Raw genomic sequence first — 23,042 nt, forward strand, 5'->3', positions numbered from 1 at the left:
CTGACATTTGCTTCAATATAAAATCCTGTTTAAAATGACTCATCAGTCAAGTAACTACCTCTGCACACTGGGGCAGCCAGAGCCTCGCCCGGGAAGGTGGCTTCCCACAGAGAGGGGAGCCAGGCAGGTGGGCACAGAACGTATCTCCTTAGGTCCTTCCGGGAAACTTCCGCAAATACAGACATTTCATTCACTCACGTTATAACTAAACGCTTCAGGAAACTATGGATCCTGTCCATGTATTGAAGGATGCATACTAATGAACAGTCTATGCATTTGCATTTTTAAACAAAGAAATTAGTTAATTTTATTTACTAACAGAAATAATAAGAAGCCCCTAGCCTAAAAATGTAACCTAATCTTTTACTTTTTTTTCCTATGGAAAAACACAAGTTGGCTTTTTTTTTTAACATAAAACACAACACAGGGCCTGCAGATAAAACTCTTCTGTCGGCTGGCTCTACAGAGATTCGTCCCTAGGTTGGTTTTGGTGAATTTGCTCCACCCACGGCACGCTTGGCATTACCATTCAATGGGTTAGGCTACCTTTTGGTATCTCAGAAGTACACCCGTGGTGGGGCGATTTCATCGTCCAGAAGATTTAGCCCTAAAAACTGACACCTTGAAAAATGCGGATGTTTCACAAATACGTGGTTTGCTGACCGCCTCCAAGTGAGGACTCGGCACCGTGAGGGCGCTGCCGCCCCTGCATGCACCCCACTTGGGGGCCGCAGCAGACGCCCCGACCCCTCTGACCCGCTGCAATGCTCTCTTCCCTGTCACTTCCCCGTAAGACTGTGGACTCGACTGGTTGTTTCAACAGAGTTTAAAACAGGTTCTGAGAGATGTTCGTGTTTTGTTTTAAGATGGTCTCAAAAATGTGTTCAGATACCCTGAAAGTCACAGGGTGTGATCAAAAAGAAATCTGTTCCAAAAAATGTCGACCGAAAGAGGAAGCTGTGGGCCCCTTGATCTGTGTTCGTGGCCATGCCTTTCCCCATTCACTGTCTGAACGTCCAAATCGGCAGCGAATACAGCCATATGTGTGTACGTGTATGTGCGCGCACAAGTACGTTTGGGCTACTTAAAGAAAAAGGTGCATGCTGTGTCCCACAAACATTCGCTGCAGGCTTTTGAAGAGGGCTCACACCCCTGCAGAAGGGACAGCGTACGTATGGAAGTTTGGAAACAGTTCGGACAGGTGCTCCCTAATGCCCGGGCAATTTGGTGCGTGTGGACTAACCGCTGACATCCATTTTGATTTCGAGATGAATCACTCCCTAAAGAAAATGCGTCTGCTACTGGCTACCACTTGCTTTAGTCCACACGAGATACGGGCTATGGTTACACAGCATCAGCAGAAATGGTCTCACAATGGAAAAATCCCACTAAACAATGTTTTCTTTTTGGTCTACACAGTGCTACAGAGTCAGTGGGTTGGTTGTGTCGGTTAATTTTAAATCTTCAGCAACCGAATATTAGCAGAGTGACCGGTTTGAGGTTTCGTAGGCAGAGGTCTCTCATTTTTTCTGACTTTTGTTCCTTAAAAAAAAAGAATAAAAAGTATGGAGTTTCAAAGCTAAGAGTGGTTCTCCCGATAGCCGGCCTACGATCAAGGGAGAGTTAACGAGACCACTGCATTCTGTACGTGATCACGTAGCAAAATTTCAGTCTTCACACCCCGATTTGAGGTGTCTTTCTCCTACTAGATATAAATCAACCCAAAGGTCTAGAGCTCTAAATTTCCAACATTAAGAAAAATGCTTAACTTACTTCAAAAATACGTTGCATAAGAGTCTCATCCCTAAGCTCAGATAAACAACAAGGAAAATCAAAGGCAAGAAAGAATACATACACGGAGAGGCCCCCCCCGGGATACCCACACAGGTTCTCTAAACAGGTTGCACACTGTACGAGGAGTCCTCGAAGCTAATATAGCTCCTAATATCGATTTCATCTGAAAAGTCTTTCTGGGTCCCCTGCCAGCATCATACGAAACAGCAATACTTCTTCCACCAGGACTTGGAGAGGTTTTTCATTTTGTCCGGAGTCCTGCTTTTGGACTTCTTTGGCTGCTGCTGTGTGTCCGAGTACTGAATGCCAGCCACAATGGCCGCGTCAAAGACCTCTTTGAGGTTTTTCTGAGTCAAGGCCGAGCACTCGATGTAGGAGGCGGCTTTGATCTCCTCGGCGCACAACTTCGCCGCTTCTTCGGGCACCGGTTTCTCTTTGCACTTGTCCAGCTCAATGAGGACTTTGACATCTTCTCGGAGATCCGACTGAGTTCCGACGAGGATGATGGGGGCCTTGGGGCAGTGGCGCCGGATCTCGGGCACCCACTTCTCCGTGACGTTCTGGAAGGAGGAGGGGCTGACCACACTGAAGCACAGCAGGAAGATGTCCGTGTTGGTGTAGCAGAGAGGCCGGAGTCTGTCAAACTCATCCTGCAAGCAAAGCACCCAAAGGGATTTTAAAAACACATCTCATCGGCAAAAAGAACAGCTTAAGTTTTTTGCGAAGAGGTCTGGCAGGTAATAGAAAACCCACTGGGTATGGAAAGAAGAGCCCGTGTCTTAGAAGGGACCCTGCTGTGCTCACCTAAGTGGGGCCCACGCTGCACGATGTACAAAAGCTGCACGTGTGTTCAAGGGTCCATCAATGCCCGTGACCTACTTGTAACTTACCACGGAAAACGTACTTACATGGATTTTAGAGATAAACTCTCAGGCCAGAGCAACTGAGCTACGCTTCTGAAACGTAGACAGTGTGTCTATACGGATCCCCAAGATTCCCACCGACCCCGGGGAGACCCAGTCTATGAACACGGCTCCTCTCTGTGCGAATCCAGCCCTGCCCATTCTCGCGGCAGGGTGAGCCAGGCCCACTTCCTGCCAGCTGCACTGTGCCCACCGGGCCCACACTGCACAGAGACCAGAGCTAACCTGACCCGAGGACAGACCCAGAGCAGGGGCTGAGGACCCTCGCTCTGACAGCTCGAAGAACCTGTGCCTCCCAACGTCATTTACGGTATTGGTTAATACAGCCTCGTTTTTGCTTGATACACCCTTTCTCCTTGCTTTGTCATCTCTTTCCCCCTCCTTCTTTCCCCTTCTGTTACTTCCTGTGCTCTGGTCTCTCTGCCAGCACCACGGCTTTATCTTCCCAAAGCCTCCACTCACGGTGCTTTGGGAAGATACAGGGCCAGAGAGAGGGAGTGCGCACCTGCCCGGAGGGTACAGAGACCCAGACGGAATAGGTTAGAGGTAGTTCTGCGGAGTAACCGTCACGCTCCTGCAGACGTCCTCTTAGGAGAGTCCATGCTGGACCCCAGGCACCGGGCAGGGCCAGGGGCTCGGCTGGGGACACGCAGACGCAGCCTCCACTCTGACAGAAATACATGTCTCCCAATCAGGGTATTTTCATATCTAACTATAGTTCCCAATGGTACTATATTCAGCTAATGGAAAGCCTTCACTGGACTCTCTTGTAGGAAAATATTTACATCATCCCATTCCTATTTAAAATTTCTACCTGTGAGTACCAACGATCCTCAGGTGTGACCTGGCAGATAATTTCCCAGTGGCAAGGGAAAGTTCAGGGCACGCTCCAATTATGTACAAACTACGCTGCACGTGCCCATTATTCCGCTTGCAATTTTTTCTAAGCGTAAAAAAAATGTGGGCGTGTTTTATTGGAACCCACTTTCTTCGTCTGAGGCTTGTTATTTCCACTGTGGCGCAACCACCACCCCTCAATACTAAAGTCGACCAGCTGACGGGATCAGGAGTGACTGTGGCATTTCAGAATGCCACTGCCCCTCGTCAGCCTTCCAGAAGCAAGAGTCAGAAAAGAAGGACTTGGGTTTCTCAGTGCCAACTTTGTGCTGAAAGAACAAACACAGAAACTCCAGCAGGTAGACGGCGGCCCGGCCCGGCCCGGCACCCCTATTCATGAAACATCTCTCTGTTCTCTGGGGCCTCGAAGGAAGGAGCACAAAACCGAGCCCGGGGTGAGGTCAGCTCCCTCGGGCAGCTGCACCACCGCACCGCGGGGAGGCCGTCACCCTTGGCCGGGCTGGAATCTGGGGTTGCGTTACCCGTGAAAAGAAAGGCAGGCCCAGGGACCAGGCCTTCCGACAGGGCTTTGGAAATCTGGCTGCCCAGACCTCTTCAGGTTCTGAGGGGTTTGGGAAGAGAAGCAGAAATGAAGCCCTCCTGCTCACTGCCCGACCAGAAACCTTAGTTAGACATTTGCTGGAATAAACACACACGTGTGCGCTGAGACCATTGGCCAAGTACCCTCCGGCCTGGGCATCTGCATGCCTTGGCCAGGTCTGCGGGGAGGATCTGGTTCGGGGGCAGGCAGGCAGGGGGCAAGAGAGTAGTGTCGGTCAAGCTGCAGTCTGATTTTTTATTATTTTTTTCAGTATAAAGATTTTCCCAAGTGCCTCATGGGTCAAAAGGCTGAAGAATTTTCAGCTCCTATTGGCAACGCCACAATGAAGTGGTCTCATTACGGTGATACCCCCTTCTCTCATACCAAAGGCCGATTTCTCCAAGTGCACAGTCTCCGATCAGTTTTCACTTGGTGAGACCGTGAGTACAGCATTAAAAACTCCTTTTCACATCTTATAGACTCACTTACCCTCCCTCCCAAGAAAACCCAAAGGTGCAAGAAGCAATGTTAGTGATTTATCCAGCCAGTGGAGCTGTGTTCTTGCTCTGGGCTTCTCTGTGAAAGCTGCACTGGGGCCCCAGGTTACCCTGCCTGTGCTCACATTCTGCCGCAGGGGGAAGTGGAGATGGCTTGAGTCACTGTAAACCAGGACGCTATCAGGAGGACTGCCTGGAGGAGGGGAGTTCCACTGGCTGAGTCAACACTAAGTCAATGTGGCTGGAGTCAAATCAAGTCCCTTAAAAGGTAGTTTTTCAGCTCTGGAGTAAGGACTTAGAAAAGGACCATGGCCAGCTTTGCTAATAGTCAAAACCAATACTGACTGATACTTGGGAGCAGGAAAAAAAATAACCTTTATTATTTCAGCTGTGTATTTTTCATAGGGAGTTTTTACAGCTGGTTTTCTACAAATCTTTTGATAGTAGCTTCATTCATTCCATAATCAGGTATACTTTGCTGTCCAGTACATCAAGCAAGAAATATACTAAATCGCAATGAAAACATTGCTGGGAGATGAGAAAAATTAATTCCAAATAAACCAAAGCTTACCCACTTAGCACCCAAACTCTAATCCTTAAATATAAACATCTTTCATGAAAATATTTCTAAAATGATTCTTCCATTTCTCTGACTTTTAAATAGCCCATGATAAAAAAAAAACCACTCTTCCTTGAAAATTCAGGATCATTTCTACAAAGTTTTTTTTTCTTTTTTTCCTGGTAAAAGCCCTATTCCGCTTTCCCAGCTGCTCTGTTTTCCTCCGGGATCCACCCGTCCCGCACCTCAAGCCAATGTCGCTTTCCTATTTATGTAACTTCCCTGATTTCTTTTACAAATTCCACGAACTGGTTTGTCTTCCCTACAGACTGTAAGTGTGTTGAGGGACACGCCCATGACTAAGTCTGTGTCCTCAGAACCTAGCACAGCATTCATTTATGGTGATCACGCCCTACTGTGTGCCAGACATGTGCAGACACCAGGGGTACACCCTCGCCCAGGAGAACCAGCGCATCACAGGTGATGGGCTGGGTGTGCACAGCACTGCTTGCCCCACCCCTAAAGGGCCCCTGATAACCATGTCTTTTAGTTTCTTGTGTTTTCCTATCTTCCGGTTTATTCCCAGGCTATTAAGTTGCCCCTTCTTGCTTCAGCGGGGAGGGCACCATTTATTGGTTTATTTCTGCTCCTGGTGAAGGGGAAGCTGCCGTGCTCCAGGGCTGGGGTAAGGCCATAATAACAAGGGAGGCTGGGTGACCACTCAGGATGCTGTGGCCACCGCCAAGGCATTCAGCTGCGGAGCCAGGCTGCACAGGATGTGTTGCCTTGAGGTTTGAGAAACAAAGCTCCGAATCAGCTGCCCCAGAGTCGGTGGGGGTGCAATGTGGCAGCCCCGGCTTGGCTGAGGGCCGGGGCACACATGAAGCCAACTTCTCAAAAGCTAATGGTCATGGGACAACGGCCCGGAAAGTGAGGCAGGCAATTTACCTGCCTCCAAAGCAGCCCCCTGCACTCTCCCGAACTCCAGCAAGCCCTGGTTCTCAGGCACTTGTGATAACCTAGTGTCACTCAGGCAAACTCAAGAGAGGGCAGCGGGTTCTGCGGAGAACAGAAACTTCAGTGACTGGGGCTCCATGCTGTGGGGGTTGGGGGTGGGGGTGCTGGGTGATGACGGGTCCTGGGGCTCTCAGGAGTGCCCAAGGGGGACTTGACTTCACACCCGTGTCCTCTCTGTCACTCCCTGGCTGCCTGGTCCAAGTGCCTGGCCCTTGAAACAAGAATCAAATATTCCTTGTGTGAGAGACAGCGCTCCAGCTCAGTGATTCGGCCAGCTCAGGAGGGCTCCGACCCCCACATCTCTGCTTCAGGGGACAGGCAGCAGTAGCCCCTGGGAGTCAAACCACAGCATAGGAAGGGGACTGGTAACACTTACTGACAGAAGCTCCTTCTTCTTCTTGAGTAACTGTCTTAAACATTTGTCTTCCTGACCTTTCATAAATTGAGTATAAGATATTACCAACTTACTTGGAGCAATGATTACAAAGCATCATTGATAGCTTTTTAATGAAAACCAGAAACTAAATAAGATCAGAAACTCTTATGAGATAAGAACTGCTCTTGACCTACTTTCCTGCCCCTGCCAAGCTGGCCACACCCCGTTTTATTAGTGTGGGGCAGCTCCCCCCACCCCAGCCTGGGAGAGAGGGGCCAGCGGTGGGGGCGGGGCCACTTCATCTGGCTGCAGAACTACCCAGTTATTGAGGAAGGTGATCTGGAGACCTTTCCAAGGCCGTCCCCTTTCCCAGCAGTGCACAGCGACGTGATACTGACCTGTCCTGCAGTGTCACAGAGCTGGAGTCTCACCGGCCGCCCATCCACAGACACCACAGCTTAAAAACAAGACCAAAACCACGGTCAGGGGTGTGTCTCTTCACCACTCTCCGAAGAGTAATAGTTGCAGCCTGCACCAGCATTCTCACCCAGAACCCTCCTGCCCCTATTCTGGGGAGGCAGAGACTTGCCTAAAACAAGGAGGCATTTTTGTAAACCTCTCTCCAGGGCTGACAATCCCCCCCACCGCTACCGATGAGGCAGCAAATCCCCGAGCCTTTGATGGGCCCCAGAAGGGCCTGGGTTTGCCTCCTGGTGCAGAAGATTTATTTTCCTGCCGCACTAGTTTCAAAAGACCTGAAAACAACCCCGGTGAGGGGGAGGGGGTGGTAAGTGGGAACCAACCTTTCGGCTTTAAATCAGTGGAAAACCTCACACATGATTGTTTTCCCTTGGGAAACAGGCTGAGACTTCAGGGTTTATCATAAAATTGTAGCTTGTTTTGAGAACATGTGCAAACACTGGCTGCCTGCATTGTCCTGTTTAGAAAAGAGGGCACTGCTTATCTCTCCGTGTCCGCTCGAAGGGGGGATTAAGGAAAAGGAAAGGGAAAAGAGAGAAAGCATGCCCACCTCTCCACCGGGAGGGGGTCTTTGGGGAGGGACCCGCATGGGGCCTGGCTTGGAAGGTCCTACTTGAGTTAAACAGTCAGTTCTGTCTCAATATAACTTTCTAGATTGTTTATGCATATTTATACTAGTCAGTGGAACAAAAAGAAAAGGTAAGAAAACAATGCTATTTAGATGGGAACCCCATTAGCATAGCACAGCTTATCTAGGTAACTTCCAGATGGAAGAAGGCAAGTCCTTGCTGTTATGACTTTCTAAGAGATGGAACAGCATGTGTGTGTGTGTGTGTGTGTGTGTGTGTGTGTGTGTGTGTGTGTGAGAGAGAGAGAGAGAGAGAGAGAGAGAGAGAGAGATTGATTGACCCTAGCTTCCATGGGATTTTAACTTTTTCGTAAATTTCAAAAAGACCTGAAAAATCAAGATAAAGGATTCTTTTATCTCTGTATCCACCAAGCCAAATGAAATAACACCCCGGATATAGGAGCTTCAAATAGCTTGAAGAGATAGTGAAGGATACTGAGAATCAGAACCAGCCAAGGGAGGCGGTGGAGGTGGGGGCAGCCGGGGAGCCGAGGGGGACTCACAAGAAAGAAATCATGTTTACTCTCCAGGCTTAATCCGAACCTGCGCCTTCACCAGGGCCGATAGCACTATTTTCACCAAACCAACTATTTTTCGCTGTCTCCGCGGCTCTTTAAAGCGGAGAAGCCCTTTCGAGAGGAGTCGTGTAAGGGAAAGGAACTGACACGAAAAGCCACAGGTAATGGCACCTGCGCGTCACCTTCCTTGTGAAACTCAGCAGCAGCGCCAGCGTACGTCGACCTGACGCAACTTTCTCGCCGAAGCGAACTGACCAGGCAACCTGAACTCGACCTGTTTGATTCCCGCTCTGCCCTTTTTCTTTGGCTCAGGCTCTGACTCCCGTTCCCACCCCCTCCTCGGGCTCTGGTTTTAGGGTTCTCCATTCTCCCCACGCTCGCCCGGCCCCCGAGGCTCGGGGGCGGTCCCGCACTCGGCACTTGGTCCGATCGATTCCCAGATGGAGCCCGGCCCGCGGTTCGGCAGCCCCCAGGCGTCCCCCGGATCCTTGCGCCGCCCTCCCTCCTCTCCCCACGGGGTCGGTCAGCACCGCGTCCGCGGACGGCGGCCCCGCGCCCTCCCCGCCGGCCCCCGCCCCCCCGGCCCGCTCACCCGAGAAGTTGTCGAAGGCGGTGGGGATGTACTCGGTGGGGTAGCCGTTGGTGGTGTAGCTCACCACCAGGCTGGTCTTGCCCACCGCGCCGTCGCCGACCAGCACGCACTTGATGCCGCGCCCTTCCGCGCCGCCCGCGCGCCCCCGGCCCCCAGACGCCCCGGGCCCGCGCCCCCCGCGCCCCCCGCGCTCCCGGCGGGGCGGCACAGGCGGCGCCTCGCAGCGGCCGGGGAATGCGGGGTCCCCCTGCTGTGGGGGCATCGGTCCGAGCTCTTGGATGTGCAGGCGCGGGCGAGCAGGGCCCGGCACAACCGCCCCTCCGTCCCGGAGCCCACCGGGAGGGAGGAGCTGTCACCGACCGCTGCGGGCGCGTCCCCCGCCCCCGAAAGCCGCGGTTCCAGGCCGCTGGGCTCGCAGACAAAGGCGGCTGGGGAGGATCGCGGCCAGTGCTCTGGCGTTGCCACCCGGCTCTGCTCCGCGCGATCGGAGGACTGCGGGCCGAGCGCTGTGGAGCCTGAGAGCTCTGTCTCCTCCCGGCTTTCCGGCGACACGACGCGTGGGGGGCGGGAGGGGAGGGGAAGGAGGCGGGTCTGGCTCGCTGGCTCAGTCCCCGCGCCGAGGCCACAGCGCCCCCCGCCTGCACGCCGGGTGCCTGCACCCGCTCCGGAGGCGGTGCCGTGCCTGGCGGGCGGTCACCGCCGGCGCTGGCTCGTGGGACTCGGAACGCCCGCTCCCAGGACAGACTCCACCCCGCGAATACTGCTCCCGGGTGCGGCGCTTGAAGGAGCCGCGCTGTCTGAGGGCAGGTTTCTCCTCCCCTGCACGCGAGAGCCACACCACCTCTGGACTGACCCGGGTGGTTCCGCCTCACTGCGCCCACGTGGGCGGGAACCTTGAGGTTCCTCCTGTTACCTCCGCCACTCGACCCCCTCGCCCCCTCGCCCCCACCTCCGCTTCCCTATCGGAGCCCGGGCTGCGGGGCGCGTCACGGGCCACAGCGCTCTAAGGTGGGGGGTGGGGTGGGATGAACTCAGTGTCTGGTGGGAACATGTGATCTGAAGGAGACGGAATTAACAAGCAACTAAAAAAAAAAAAGTCCATCGTGTAATTTTTTTGAAAAAGTCATCGTGTGATTTTTCTTCTAAAATAATGTATCCTTTTTGGGAGCAAAGGATGGCAAGTTCATTGTTCATGCATATTTGACTTCCTCTTTCCCAGGCCATAAAACAGTACATTTCTTTATGGCCCCAATTCCTCCATTGACCTAAATGCAATGTGGTGACAATATTATCTGGAAAGAAAAAAGTCCATTTCTGTTTGACGACTTCCTGTCTACCTCCTCTTACATGTAGGCGACAGTCCATTCAGAAAACAGGGACACTCCTCCGAGCCTGGTTGAGACACAAAGTCTCCTGGGCCGGGCGCCAAAGGAGACTTTACACAGAGGAGACGCATTACGAAATTACAGTCTTGAAGAAGGGGTCAAAGGGTGTGCAGCGAGGGCAGTTTGAGGAGGTGTTCAAGGGGCATAACGTTTCAGTTGTGCAAAATAAATAACATTTGGCGATTTACTGTACAATAATGGGGCTGTAGTTAACTGTGGTATAGGTATCCTTGAAATTTGCTAACAGGATAGATCTTAAGTGTTTTCAATACACACACACACAAACACACGAGGACATGTGAGGTGTTGAGTATGTTAATTACCTGGATTGGGGTGAATGTTTCACAGTGCATATACATATCAAATCATTAAGTGGTACATCTTAAATACATGCAACTTTGAACTGTCAACTATACTTCAGTGAAGTGGGGAGGTGCAGTTTAAAGGTATAGAAAAGAACAGTCTTATCAAGGTGTGTCAGGCAGTTTATTAAAATGTTTCCTTGTGGAATTTTTGAAGTTTGTATTGTTTGTGTAAATTTTATAGCTTGTTGTGATGTAGTTCTCATTTTAAATATATATATATACATATATATATTTGTACCTAATTTTCCATTCTTAAGTTTTTATTCTGTCTATTACAGGATTCCCCCAAATTTGATAAGCTTCAGGATCTACAGACTTTAGCTCTACATCTCCTCTGGCCAGGTGTTAAGTTTGTGTTCTTGCTTTATTTTCTTCTTTAGATGCTGTGCTTTTGATGTTGAATTTCATCCCATCCCCACTCATTCGGGTTCATCTCTCTACAGTCAATTTCATCACCCCCCTGCAGACTTCTCCAAAATGCCCAGAGCTCATGCTCCCCCGATTTATAGTAACCTTCTGCGAGCCACGGAGGAGAGCGGCCCCCACGCTGCCCTGCGTGGCAGCTCATTCAAGTCCGGAGCAGGGAGGTGGCCTGGAAGAGCAGAGTGCCGACCGCAGAGGCTCCTCGGGGCCGGGTTGTGTTCATCCCTATAACCCACCCCTGGAATCGTGCGGGGCAAATAGTGGTAGGGTGCTGTTTTTATTTTTAGGCATTTCTAAAATATGTTTAGAATGCACGAATGAAGTTGGACTACTACTTACAGCAATTACTCCTCAACCCCACTCTGCTCTCTTTTAAGATGTATTACATGATAATGTCTGGTCAGGATGGCAGAGTAGGTACAGGCTGTGCTCACCTCCTTCCAGAACCACACCGAAAGTACAGCTAGATTATAGAGCGATCACCCTCGAGAGCTCTGTGAGGACAGCTGAACGGAGCTACTACAGCTAAGGATGTGAAGAGGAAGCCACCTGGAGGCTGGTAGGAGGGGCGGAGATGCAAAACAGGCGGGTCCCACACCCAAGCGTAGCAAGCAGTTCAGAATCAGGAGTGTGAACTCCTCTGTGGAGGCCCCTCCTCAGGAATGAGGGGTTCCAGCCCCAACCAGACTGGGGAGCTGTGGGGAGTCCTCTCCCCATGCCAGGAAGAGGACTCCCCACAACATCTGGCATCAAAAATCAGCAGGGATTCTGTCCAGGTGAGCTGGAGGGCTTCTGGAAACCCAGGTGTCTTCTTAAAGGGCCCACACACAGACTCACTGGCTCACAAACACTCACCCTAAGCCCCGGCAAAGAGACAGCAGCTCAAAAGGCACCAGAGACATAAGGGGGAGAAACTGAATGGTGTGGCTTCAAGACAAGGGCTGGAGGGGCAGCCGCCACTGTTCCTGGGTTGAGCCCTCCCGCCATACAAGCTGCAGGCACAGGAAGGCGCCAGATCTGAGTCTGCCCACCCTGGTGGCAACCTGAGACCCTGCCCCACCCACCTGGTGCACCCCCTGCCTCTCTTTCAGGGGCCCTTCCTCACAGGCAGCTGGCCTCAGCCCGTGTAGACTTCCTTAAAACTCTCAAAGGTTCACAGGCCCCAGGCAGGCAGTGGCCAGCCTTGGCGTGCCCTTTGCTTCTTGCTGAGTGGCTGCAGGCCTGGCACTGGTGGCTGCTGACCTCAGCCTATGGTACGGCCTCTCTCATGTGCCTTCAGAGCCAGCACAGGCAGCTACCAGCCATGAATTGCCTTGTAGCTCCTGACACGTGGTCCACACCCAGCACAAGCAGCGGCTGAACTTGGACTACACCCGAGCCCCTCCCAAGGAGCCCCAGAACCAACACACCCAGTGCCTGGCTTCCCCGAGTGCTGTGTTTGATACTCACTGATAAGCTAAAAGTCCGTGTGCAGACGTTACTTTCTCTGGTGCAAGCATCTGTTTTGTTAGTAAGCAGAGCCCTTAGAGGGCGCTTCCCCTAGTCCTCAGATTCAGGTTCATCTTCATCTTGACTAATCCGGAAACAAGGACGTTCACAGTCTCCTTGTCAGGTGCAACCGCACAGAGCCAACCACGAAGACTGTTCTCCGCCAGACATTTCCTGGTAAGCGACTTCCAGTATCTTTTCGAGAACTGTTTCTCGGAAACCACTGTGCTTTTATTCTTGAAGCATTCCATGGGAACAACAGTCCTAAGGTTCCCGGTTTTTTCCGTCGATTTTGACCTACTCCCATAAAAACCGTTCAAGTTCTCTACAATCAAAAGTTCCATCTCCTACCGAAGGAGCGAGGTCCAAGCCGACGGCCAGGTTCTCCGCTTTGGCTCCTTGACCTTCGGCGCCGTGAAAGGTGGTTTGCGTGGTCAGAGAGCCCAGGGCCTGGCTTCCAACCACCACAGAGTGCCACCAGTTAGCTCCTCAAAAGGCATGCCTGTCGGGTGGCACCGGATGGGCTCAGGGGCCCCGGAGCTCGTCCACTGTGGCTGTGGTCAGTCCTCACAACCGGTCAGCCTGGGGGTCAACCCCACCCACCGTCGATGCGCCTACTACAATCCAGGCTCAACTGCGACAGGAGGGCACGCACGACCCACCCATGGGACGATTCTAGAGCACTCTCACAGTAAGACTTAAATATGACGTGGTTGAGCAGAATCCTACCTCTACAAATCTTTCCCATACCACGAACTGGTACTGCACGTCACTTACGTCTCCAGTGTTTGTTGTGAATTTGTGTATCATTGTCCACAAGGGCTATTTGTAGGCATTTTAGTATTTTTAACAAACTGAATGGGTCCCTCAGGATTATTACAAAAGGGACCATAGAATGTAGATTCGTGAGCTCCTGGAGAAAAATGGAAGCAGGAGCGAGGGCCCTTGGAGGGGCGCGGTCAGTTCGTGCATGAGAGGGGGCGCTGGAGTTGCTGCTCACGTTGAAATCAGATGCTGGGCAAGGCGGCGGGGCTACCCGGCTGGCCCCTTTCCCTGTATCAGTCTCGGTTTCTTTTCCTCTTTCAACCCCCCTGTTCTGGGTGTTCCCAGCTGTTGCAGCTCTGCCGCCCCTTTTGGATGAGACAGGCCGCTTCCTGCTTTGCCCCCCCCCGCCCCCCGCCCCAGCTGTTCTGACCCTTCTGATGGAAAAGCCTCCTTCCCAGCCCTTGGCGGCAACAGATATGCTTCCAACTTCTGACCCCAGCACACATCCCAGAGACTCCCCAGGCCCAACATTTTCCAGCCGCCCAAATCCTCGCAGACGATAAGAACTCTTTAGAGACCCCTCATAGCTATTGCTACGCCATGACTTTCTGTAATTTGTCAGCCACCCTACGAAGATAAGAACTGGCCACATAATCATTTCCCAACAACTGTGACCACCCCGGCCAGCAATTCGGAAATGACAGGACTCTCCTACTCCCTTCCAGAAACTGCGGCCATCTCTCTTTTCTCGATCTTTCCAGTTAAGGGCAGGGACGCACCCACCATCCTTCAATGGGAGGACAAAGGAGTTTCCACATCCCTTGAGTTGTCCAAATCCATCACTGGGTTTGCGATGGCAGCAAAACACTTTGAATGCATGTGTACACGTCTGAAGGCCTTGCAAAGTGGCCCAAGTCCATCTCTGAGAAGAAATAGTGTCGCAGAAGGCCTGTTTTCTCTGTCATATGCATCCTGGAACAATGTCTTAGAAGGGGAACACTGCTTCTGCACATTGAAGGAAATTGTGACCTTGGCTTTGCTTCGGAAGGGAAGGAGTCCAGTTGTTGGCTGCGTTACCGAATGGAGGGATCCAACTCCTGATCTTAGCGTGACTAAGCAAGAATGAGGGAGATCCACACAGACATGCTTGGAGCCGACACCAAGGAGTTCATAGTGCTAGCAAGAGAGAAAATATTTGCAAAATAACTGTAGTCCAAGACAGGGTATGATGGGTATTGGGATGTGCAAAGTGCAATCAAAACTCAGAAGATGCCTGCCGTGGTCGGTGGCTCAGGGGGTTGGAGCGTTGACCCGTGCACCAAAGGGTCTCGGGTTCGATCCCTGGTCAGGGCACACCCTTAGATTGTGGTTTGATCCCCAGTTGGGGCACGTACGGGAGGCAACTGATCAATGTTTCTTTCTCTCTCCCTTTCTCTTTCTCTAAAATCAGTGAAAGCAAATCCTCAGCTGAGGATTTAAGGAGAAAGTCAGACAATGCCTGAGAGCAGTCTTCTGGTTGGGGAAATCTGAGCGTCCTTCCTTCAGACAGGGCAGCAGACTGCTCAGACCAAACCTGTGTTCCCAGAAGACCTTGTGGGCAGAGGCTTTATTAGCAGGCTGGCGAACCGGCAGGGAGCCTCATGTTCCAGGGAAAGGTTAGCAAGGGGAAGACTAAGTCATAAATGAACGTAAGTCACAACAGAGATGCTGCCAATTCTGTGTGAGCCTGGGAGCCCCTGACATTGAGTTGGGTAGTAACATCATCTGACTCAAGCTCCCAGGATCCCCTGGGGCTGTGGATGAAAAGCCACTGTCAGGGCAAGGGAGACCAGTTAGGAGATGAAGGAGATGAAGGTTCCTGGCCAGAGAGGGAAGGGACTCGACCAGGAGTGGCAGAGGTGGCGGTGGGAAGAAGTTGGGTGTAGGACACGCCTTGAAGGTGGAGCCAGCACCATCCACCTGGTGTGTTGGGTCTTGGGTTTCGGGATACGTAAGAAGGCAAGCCAATTCCAAAGATCATGGCATGACAAACCCAAATTGTCATTAATTGGGATAAGGAAAATTCCAGCAAGTCACAGGTTCTGGGAGGAAGACTAGAAATTCAGTTTGTACACAGGAAGTTGAAGTGGCCTATGAGGTGTCCACGAGGAAATATTGGGGAGACAGTTGAATATATACATGTAAGTCCAGAGTTCAGAAAAGGGTGCGGGTTGGAGATGTGAGGTAGCGTTTCATCAGGTCGCGCACGAAGGGTGAAAGGGGGTTAGGTGATCGGGCGAGGAGTGTAGACGAAGAAGGGGAGAGACCCATGGGTGAACTCTCGGACTCCAATGTTAAGTGAAAAAGACATTTAAAAGCTAGAAATGGGCACACAATGCAATACACAGATCAAGCATCATTGAAAGGCACACCCACGACCCATAAGCCCCTAGGGGCCAATGTCACCCCAATACACTTAATACAAATAGAAAGCTAGAAATATGAAGTAAAGCCAAATGTCAGAGGCTGGGCAGGGAGAAATGGAAACATAGCAGCCAAATGCACCACCTGTATGAGTAAGAGCTACCTTATCAGGTGCCTACCGCCTGACCGCACAGTTGGCCATCTGGCCCCTTTTGAATCTGAAGCAATCCCTGTGTCCTTTGTTTACGAGGTGGCCAATAATGAACCCGATATGGCACTGTGGCTACCCTACTTACAGACCGATTGCCTCACTGGTTTCTGGGGCCGGGTTGAGTTTCAGTGAGGGGGCGATAGCCAAGGGCGCGACAAAGGAAGTCGGGCGGCTCTGGGGGAGTGTCCTTGGTGCACACGCCCCGAACCAAACAGTTGGTTTTCTCTGTCCATCACACCCACTGGGCCCGGACACGGAGCTGGCTGGGCCAGTAAACAGACCGGCCCGAGGTTGTTTTGCCTGATAAAGCCCATGTGTGTTCCAAGCTTACTAGAACGAAAGAGCTCCACTTCCACTAGCCGTGAAATGCCAATCATCAATTTCCTTTTAAGAGTACATACTAAAGTATCTTATTTATGACAAGTGTGTATGAGGAAGAAAAATGTTCTCTCGGATCCTCTGAATTATGTGCAGTGCTCTCTATAGGTACTGATTTGGAGCCCAGGGGACGATTAAATTCTCACGGCCCGTGGTGGGGGTCCAGGGGCAGAGAAGGTGTGGAGGGACCAGAGGGCTGCTCTGCAACCCGAAAAAGACTGTGAAGAGGATTGGGCGGTGGGAGGTGGGAAGAGACGGGGTATAACGTGACTTCATTAGAGGAAAGCGCTAGTTACCGTTTCTTTATTTCCCTGGATCATTTTCTGTTGGCAGCGGGGGCCAGGAGGTGGCTCCCCAGTCAGGCGAGCTCACACCTGAGCTGCTAGTGCCACTCGCTGGGGCGAGTCATTGTCCTTCTCTAGCCTCAGCTCCCCTCGTTTGTAAAATGAGTGGGTCGGTTTGCTGGGGCTGTCATAACAAAACATCACTGTCTGGGGGCTTAACAACAGACGTGTCTCTTCTCGCCATTCTGGAGGATAGAAGTCCAAGGTCAAGGCGTCAGTAGGCTTGATTCCTTCCCAGACTCTCTTCTTGCCATTTAGATGGCCATTTTCTCCCTCTTTCCTCCATGGTCTTTGTCTGCCCATGGCTGTGTCCTAACCTTCTCTTCTTAGAAGGACACCAGCCGTAGTGAATTAGGGCCACTCTGATGAGCTCATTTTAACTTATCTCTTTATGGACCCTATCTCCAAATGCTGTGGCATTCTGAGGTCCAAGGGGTTAGGACTTTAGTACACGAATTTTGGGAGGCACAATTCAGCCCATAACAATGTGGACAAGGCTACTTGTAGAGTATTGCATTTTGTTTGTGTTATATATTGAGAATGAATTTAATGTTATATATATATATCCTATTGATAATTATGGTATATCTAATAATTCAAGTTCTGTTTTTAAACATTTATTTATGTCCAGACAAAAACATTTTTGCTTAAGTGCCTGTATTCTAAGTCTTATGATTACAATGCGAGACTAATATAGATGTTTACAAAAAAGTACTTTATCTAACTTTTTTTTTAAGTTACAGAGATAGTGTAATGTAACTTTCTTTGGGGTAATTTCAGGCAAGCTTAGGAACAATAAAGAGTCTTATCAAAAGAACCAACAACCGCTTAGGGTTAGCAGAGAGAGCTACTGACTTCAGGAAAAGTTAAGCTAAACCGTTTTAGGAGACGTGACCCAAAGGGCACACACAGACTGGCCAACTCGAGCTTAGCTGCAGTTTCACCATCTGTCAATTGCGTGACTTTCATCCCCATCCATGGTCAGCTCTCTGCTCCTTGACTGCTGTGGTACATCCTCCAGAAACAGAATGTTGTGGCAATGACTACTGGAAAACACATCTCTTATAAATTGAAAAAAAATCTGTTTTTTCTCTAGAGAATCAAGACACAAACTGAATGGTTAATACATATAAGAATGGATGGATGAGAGGACAGATGGATGGATGAACAGACGCATGGGGAAACAAAATAACAAAAGAACACGTGAAGGTGTTGTTTTAAGTCTCACTTGATCTTAACTCTAACCAAATATTGACTCGGCTGGTGAAGCCAACGGGAAATCTCGCCCTTCCTCCTTCTGCCCTCACTTGCTTCCTCAAGGTGCTCTGGAGTCCGTGCTATGAAAGGTTACATTTCTGTGTCAAAGCCACGCTGCCTTTTGTTCTACCAGCCATGCGGCTGAAGATGGTTTGGGTTGGTACGGCCACCACGTCCGGTGGGGTTGTCACTGCCTCTGAAAAGCCTGTTTCCCCATCTGGTGAAAGACCAGGTCCCCCCCGCGGTAAACATCCAGGGTCACCCGCAGTGTGGATGTCCCCAGGGCATGTCCCAGGCAGAGATGTTTACATCACTTACTGACCATCCTAATCCTTCCAGTTCTCACCTTATTCTCTAAGTTTCCAGATGAAAAGGGCAGTTTTCTATCATCTCGCAAACATTCTACATCTGCATATCTACTCTGCATATTCTTCCTTTCTCTGCTTTCCCAAAGGTCCCTCAGATTCTGGGCCCCTGACTGTCTAATAATTATCCCAACCCATTTCTTTTTTTTTAATATATTTTATTGATTATGCTATTACAGTTGTCCCATTTTCCCCCCTTCACTCCCCTCCACCCTGTACCCCCTCTCCCACCCATATCCCCCCTTTTAGTCATGTCCATGTGTCATACTTACGAGTTCTTTAGCTTCTACATTTCCCATACTATTCTTACCCTCCCCCTATCTATTTTCAACCTACAATCTATGCTACTTATTCTCTGTACCTTTTCTCCCTCTCTCCTCCTCCCACTCCCCTGTTGCTAACCCTCCATGTGATCTCCATTTCTGTGGTTCTGTTCCTGTTCTAGTTGCTTGCTTAGTTTCTTTTGGTTTTGTTTTAGGTGTGTTTGTTAATAATTGTGAGTTTGCTGTCCTTTTACTATACATGTCTTTTCTTTATCTTCTTTTCTTAGATAAGTCCCTTTAGCATTTCATAAAATAAGGGCTTGGTGATGATGAACTCCTTTAACTTGACCTTATCTGAGAAGCACTTTATCTGTCCTTCCATTCTAAATGAAAGCTTTGCTGGATAGAGTAATCTGGGTTATAGGTCCTTATCTTTCATGACTTGGAATATTTCTTTCCAGCCCCTCCTTGCCTGTAAGGTCCCTTTTGAGAAATCAGCAGACAGTCTGATGGGAACTCTTTTGTAGGTTACTGTCCCCTTATCTCTTGCTGCTTCTAGGATTTTCTCCTTCATTTTTACCTTGGCTAATGTAATTATGATGTGCCTTGGTGTGTTTCTTCTTGGGTCCAACTTCTTTGGGGCTCTCTGAGCTTCCTAGATTTCCTGGAAGTCTATTTCCTTTGCCAGAATGGGGAAGTTCTCCTTTATTATTTGTTCAAATATGTGCTCAATCTGTTGCTTTTCCTCTTCCCCTCCTGGTACCCCTATAATTTGGATGTTGGAACGTTTAAAGATGTCCTGGAGGTTCCTAAGCTTCTCCTTGTTTTTTTGAATTCTTATTTCTTCATTCTTTCCTGCTTGGTTTTTTTTTTTCTTCCTTCTGGTCCACTCTATTGTTTTGAGTCCCAGTTTCCTTCCCATCACTATTGGTTCTCCGTGCATCTTCCTTCATCTTTTTTATGGTAACCTGCATTTTTTTCATGTAATTTGCACCCAAAATCAACCAATTCTGTGAGCTTCCTGATCACCAGTGTTTTGAACTGTGCATCTGATAGGTTAGCTATTTCTTGGTCACTCAAAAGGATGAGTTCTGGGGCACTGATTTGTTTTTCTATTTGAGCCATCTCTCTCTCTCTCTCTGTTTTTTTTTGGGGGGGGGGTCTGGTCACTCCTGTTACAGTGAGGGGTGGAGCCTTAGGTGTTCACCGGGGCTGGGCACCCCAGTCGCTAGATTGTGATGTTGTATGTGGGGGCGGGGACAGGGGGGAACAATGGCGGCAGCCCCGCTCTCCTGGGATCTCAGTCCTTTCCCTGGGATTATGGGCTGCACACTCCGCCCTGGTCCACAATCGCAGCCTCACTGGGTCCGCCAGCTGCCACCTGCGTACTCAGGGTCTACCCGCTGCGATCTTGCGTGCCCTGGATGGCTTATGCACTCCCAGTTGCCTTAGGCGCCTAGTTCTCCCTGCACTCTGTGCACCTCGACCTGCGCCTGGCTGCTCCTCTCCACCCCTCCTACCAGTCTGGATGAACGGGTCTACTTCAACTTCTTGGCTGTCCGACTTCCATGCAGATAAATTCTGTCAGTTCTGGATGTCACTCTGCCTCTAAATTGTTGTTGTTCTAATCTTGGTTGTGCATGCAGGTACGGTGTGTCCACCTATGCCTCCATCTTGCTGGAAGTCCCCCTATCCCAACCCATTTCTTCGTCCAGTGGATAAGGCAGTTCTTACCTTTAATGAATTGCAGCTTTTTCTACACAATTCAAGGCCGACATCGGGCATAAGCATTTCAGGTGGCCAGTCCCAATGATCCCGCCTCCTGGTAGTCATACCCTGTGTAGTCCCCCTCCCATACCCAGTAGGGGTGACTCATATTCTCAGTAAGATAGTGCAGGAAAAATGGACTGTGACTTCTGTCACAAAGCCAGTTACAATGACACGAGAACTGTGAAACACACCTGTGGAGAGGCCCACGTGGCCAAGAACTGAAGACGCCTGCACGTGAGTGAGCTGTCTGGAAGCCAAGCCTTCCAAAAACGGCAGCCCCAGCCAACACCCTGATTACAGTCTCATAAACCAGAACCACCCAACTCAGCTGCTTCCTCATTCCTTCTCGTGCAACCTGGGAAACAATACATGTTGTTTTAAGCCTCTGTGTTCTGGGTTAATTTGTTAGGTGGCAGGCAATGGAGGACTCCTCTACCTCCCAAGTGGCTGAAAACCTTAATGGTGGATTCTATCTGTCCTTGAAACTTATATGCATCATCCTAATATCGTTCCCCTCAGGTCTGGAAGCAAATTCCCAGCTCTTCCTGTTTTAAAGCTCCCTTTCCTCTTCACCCGTCTACCAGAAACCAAGGGATGGACAAGCGTTGTTTGTAGAGGCTGAGGGGACCCAGGGTGTCGTCCTCTCACTTCCCCAGATTCTCACTGCGCTTTCTAGTTTAAGCATTCCCAAGAGGATGGTCTTCTAGAATCCTACTTTTTAATAACAGAAGTATCATTACTGTAACAGCCAATATTCTATATAGAGAATCAGCACAGACATATTTTTTACAAAGGAAGTTAGACCAGGTGAAATGATCTGCATGTATGTCCTATACGACACTCAGACGTAACACTAATGAGGGACACAGAATTATGCTGAATGGCTGGGTTCAAGGGTGTTGTGTTTGATCTGAGAACCCAGAACTGGGTTCCACTGAGACGGGACTAAAACTCTACTCGCGTGAACTGAGATGTCTGCTCACCAACCAAGCATCGTCCCTGATAAGATCATTCCATGAAAGTTGATCCTCAACTTTCTCTTACTACAAGGTGCCAGGAGGCATGCCTGCAGCCTGTCTGTAATACCGCTCACCTGGGCAGCGGTGTCTCACAGTGATGGGCTGGGGCGGTAGGTGGAGGATGATGCCCTACTTCCCATCCTACCTACGCCCCCCTCCACAGTAGAGCTAAATATACTCGAAGGGGGTGAGGAGTTCACAGGTGACTTGGATAGTCTTCCTGACATGTAAGCACCTCTACACTAAAGTGACACCAATACACCCTAGGGGCCCAGAAGCAGAGAGGGCTCACTTCGGTTCTGGGGAGTCTGTTGCTTATGAAGAGTTTGTGCTCTGACACTTTCTGGCTCCATCCTCGCAGAGAGCTCTGTTCTTTCCGGCACCCAGCTGGTAGACACGCAGGGTTATTGCAGAAACAAACAGAGCAATTCCAGGCACCCTTTCAAAGCAGATACCAAAAAGGTATTTTTAGATGGCTTTAAAGATCTGATTTTTTTTTCTTCTAAAATACTGCTGAAAAAAGGGGGAATGACAAGGCTAACTCTTCGCTTCGGTTCCTTCTGGCTCTGTCATCCTCTCCGACAGCGTGTCCTCAGCGCGACCCTTGGGGTGGACCATCACCCGTCCTTTCCAGGACGCCTACAGGGGTGCCAGCTGGTTCCAGGCTTTCTTAGTCCCTGGAAAAGAAAACAAAGATGAGCTCATTCATTCAAAGATGAAACTAAGGAGAACTGGAATGTTTGCCCGAATACCACTGAGGCCCTCCCTCTCTCTTACGATGGATTTCAGGCTGCCCCCCGGGTGAGAGAACTTAGATTGAACCGAGAAAGTGAATCTACATTTTTGTGTGCAGTTGCAACTATTCTCCACTAGTCTGGAATGCAAAATGTATACGTAAATACAGACAGACCTAAGGATTTATTTAACACATGCTTGTCGAATGCCAACTCTGTGGCTCCCACTGTATTAAGTGCTGGAAATTTAACAATGAATGAAACGACCCATGCCCTCCTTTCTCATGAGGATTACAGACAATGAACAGACAAACAATAGTAAAAGTACATGTGACGAAAGAACAATACATGATGACCGTGAGCTGCCTGAGGGGAGGTCATGGCTTCCTTGTTTACAGCTGCTTCCCCAGTCCCTGGAATCGTGCCTGTCACACAGTAGAAACTTAACACGCATAAATGATTGGATGAGTTTATATGGTCACCGTGAGAAATGATAATAAAGAGGCCACTTCAATTGTGGGAAGTCAGGGAAAGGCATAGAAACACCAGTGGGAAAGATTAGCGGAAATTATCCACAGGCAATAAGTGGGTGCAGAGAAGCATTCCAGGAAGAAAACAAAATGGGCTGTTTCAAAAGTCTACTCTTTTTAAGCTAAAAGTCACAAATCACTGTGGAGCAATTTCCATGATAAATATCTACACATCGAATAATGCAACAAAACCCCACCTTTTAAAGCAACAGTTATGACACACAAAGCATAGATAAAAACACATTAATAATGGGAAACTTTAAAGCACCACTCAGAACAAGACAGATTTAATGAAACAAAATAATGAAAATGTAAAAGAGCTAAACAACATAATAAGGTATAACATAGCTAAATAGTAAATCTTTCACTCTAACGATAGAAAATATGACTCCCTCTCAGGGTGTAAGGATTGTTCACAAGGGGGAATCTTACAGCAGGTCACAAAGAAGACGTCAGCGAGTCACTAAAGTAGAAATGTTACATGCTGAGATAGGTCGGGTCTGGAGAACTGATATGATGT

At 49.8% G+C, this 23,042-nt stretch overlaps 1 protein-coding gene and 1 pseudogene across 1 annotated transcript; both read right to left on the reverse strand.

Moving 5' to 3' along the window:
• Positions 1–275: 275 nt before the first annotated feature.
• Positions 276–9,455, reverse strand: RHOU (ras homolog family member U). The gene is made up of 3 exons (XM_045817507.1): positions 8,823–9,455; positions 7,003–7,061; positions 276–2,444 (listed from the first exon to the last, which is right to left on the reverse strand). Exons 1-3 carry the CDS (start codon positions 9,082–9,084, stop codon positions 1,989–1,991), a joined length of 777 nt encoding a protein of 258 aa, XP_045673463.1. The 5' UTR covers positions 9,085–9,455; the 3' UTR covers positions 276–1,988.
• Positions 9,456–12,534: 3,079 nt separating this feature from the next.
• LOC123831949 lies at positions 12,535–12,908 on the reverse strand (annotated as a pseudogene).
• Positions 12,909–23,042: the final 10,134 nt, after the last annotated feature.

This window comes from Phyllostomus hastatus, unplaced genomic scaffold (assembly GCF_019186645.2).
Source record: "Phyllostomus hastatus isolate PE091 unplaced genomic scaffold, TTU_PhHast_1.1 phas_contig_148, whole genome shotgun sequence".
NCBI classification, from domain to species: domain Eukaryota; kingdom Metazoa; phylum Chordata; class Mammalia; order Chiroptera; family Phyllostomidae; genus Phyllostomus; species Phyllostomus hastatus.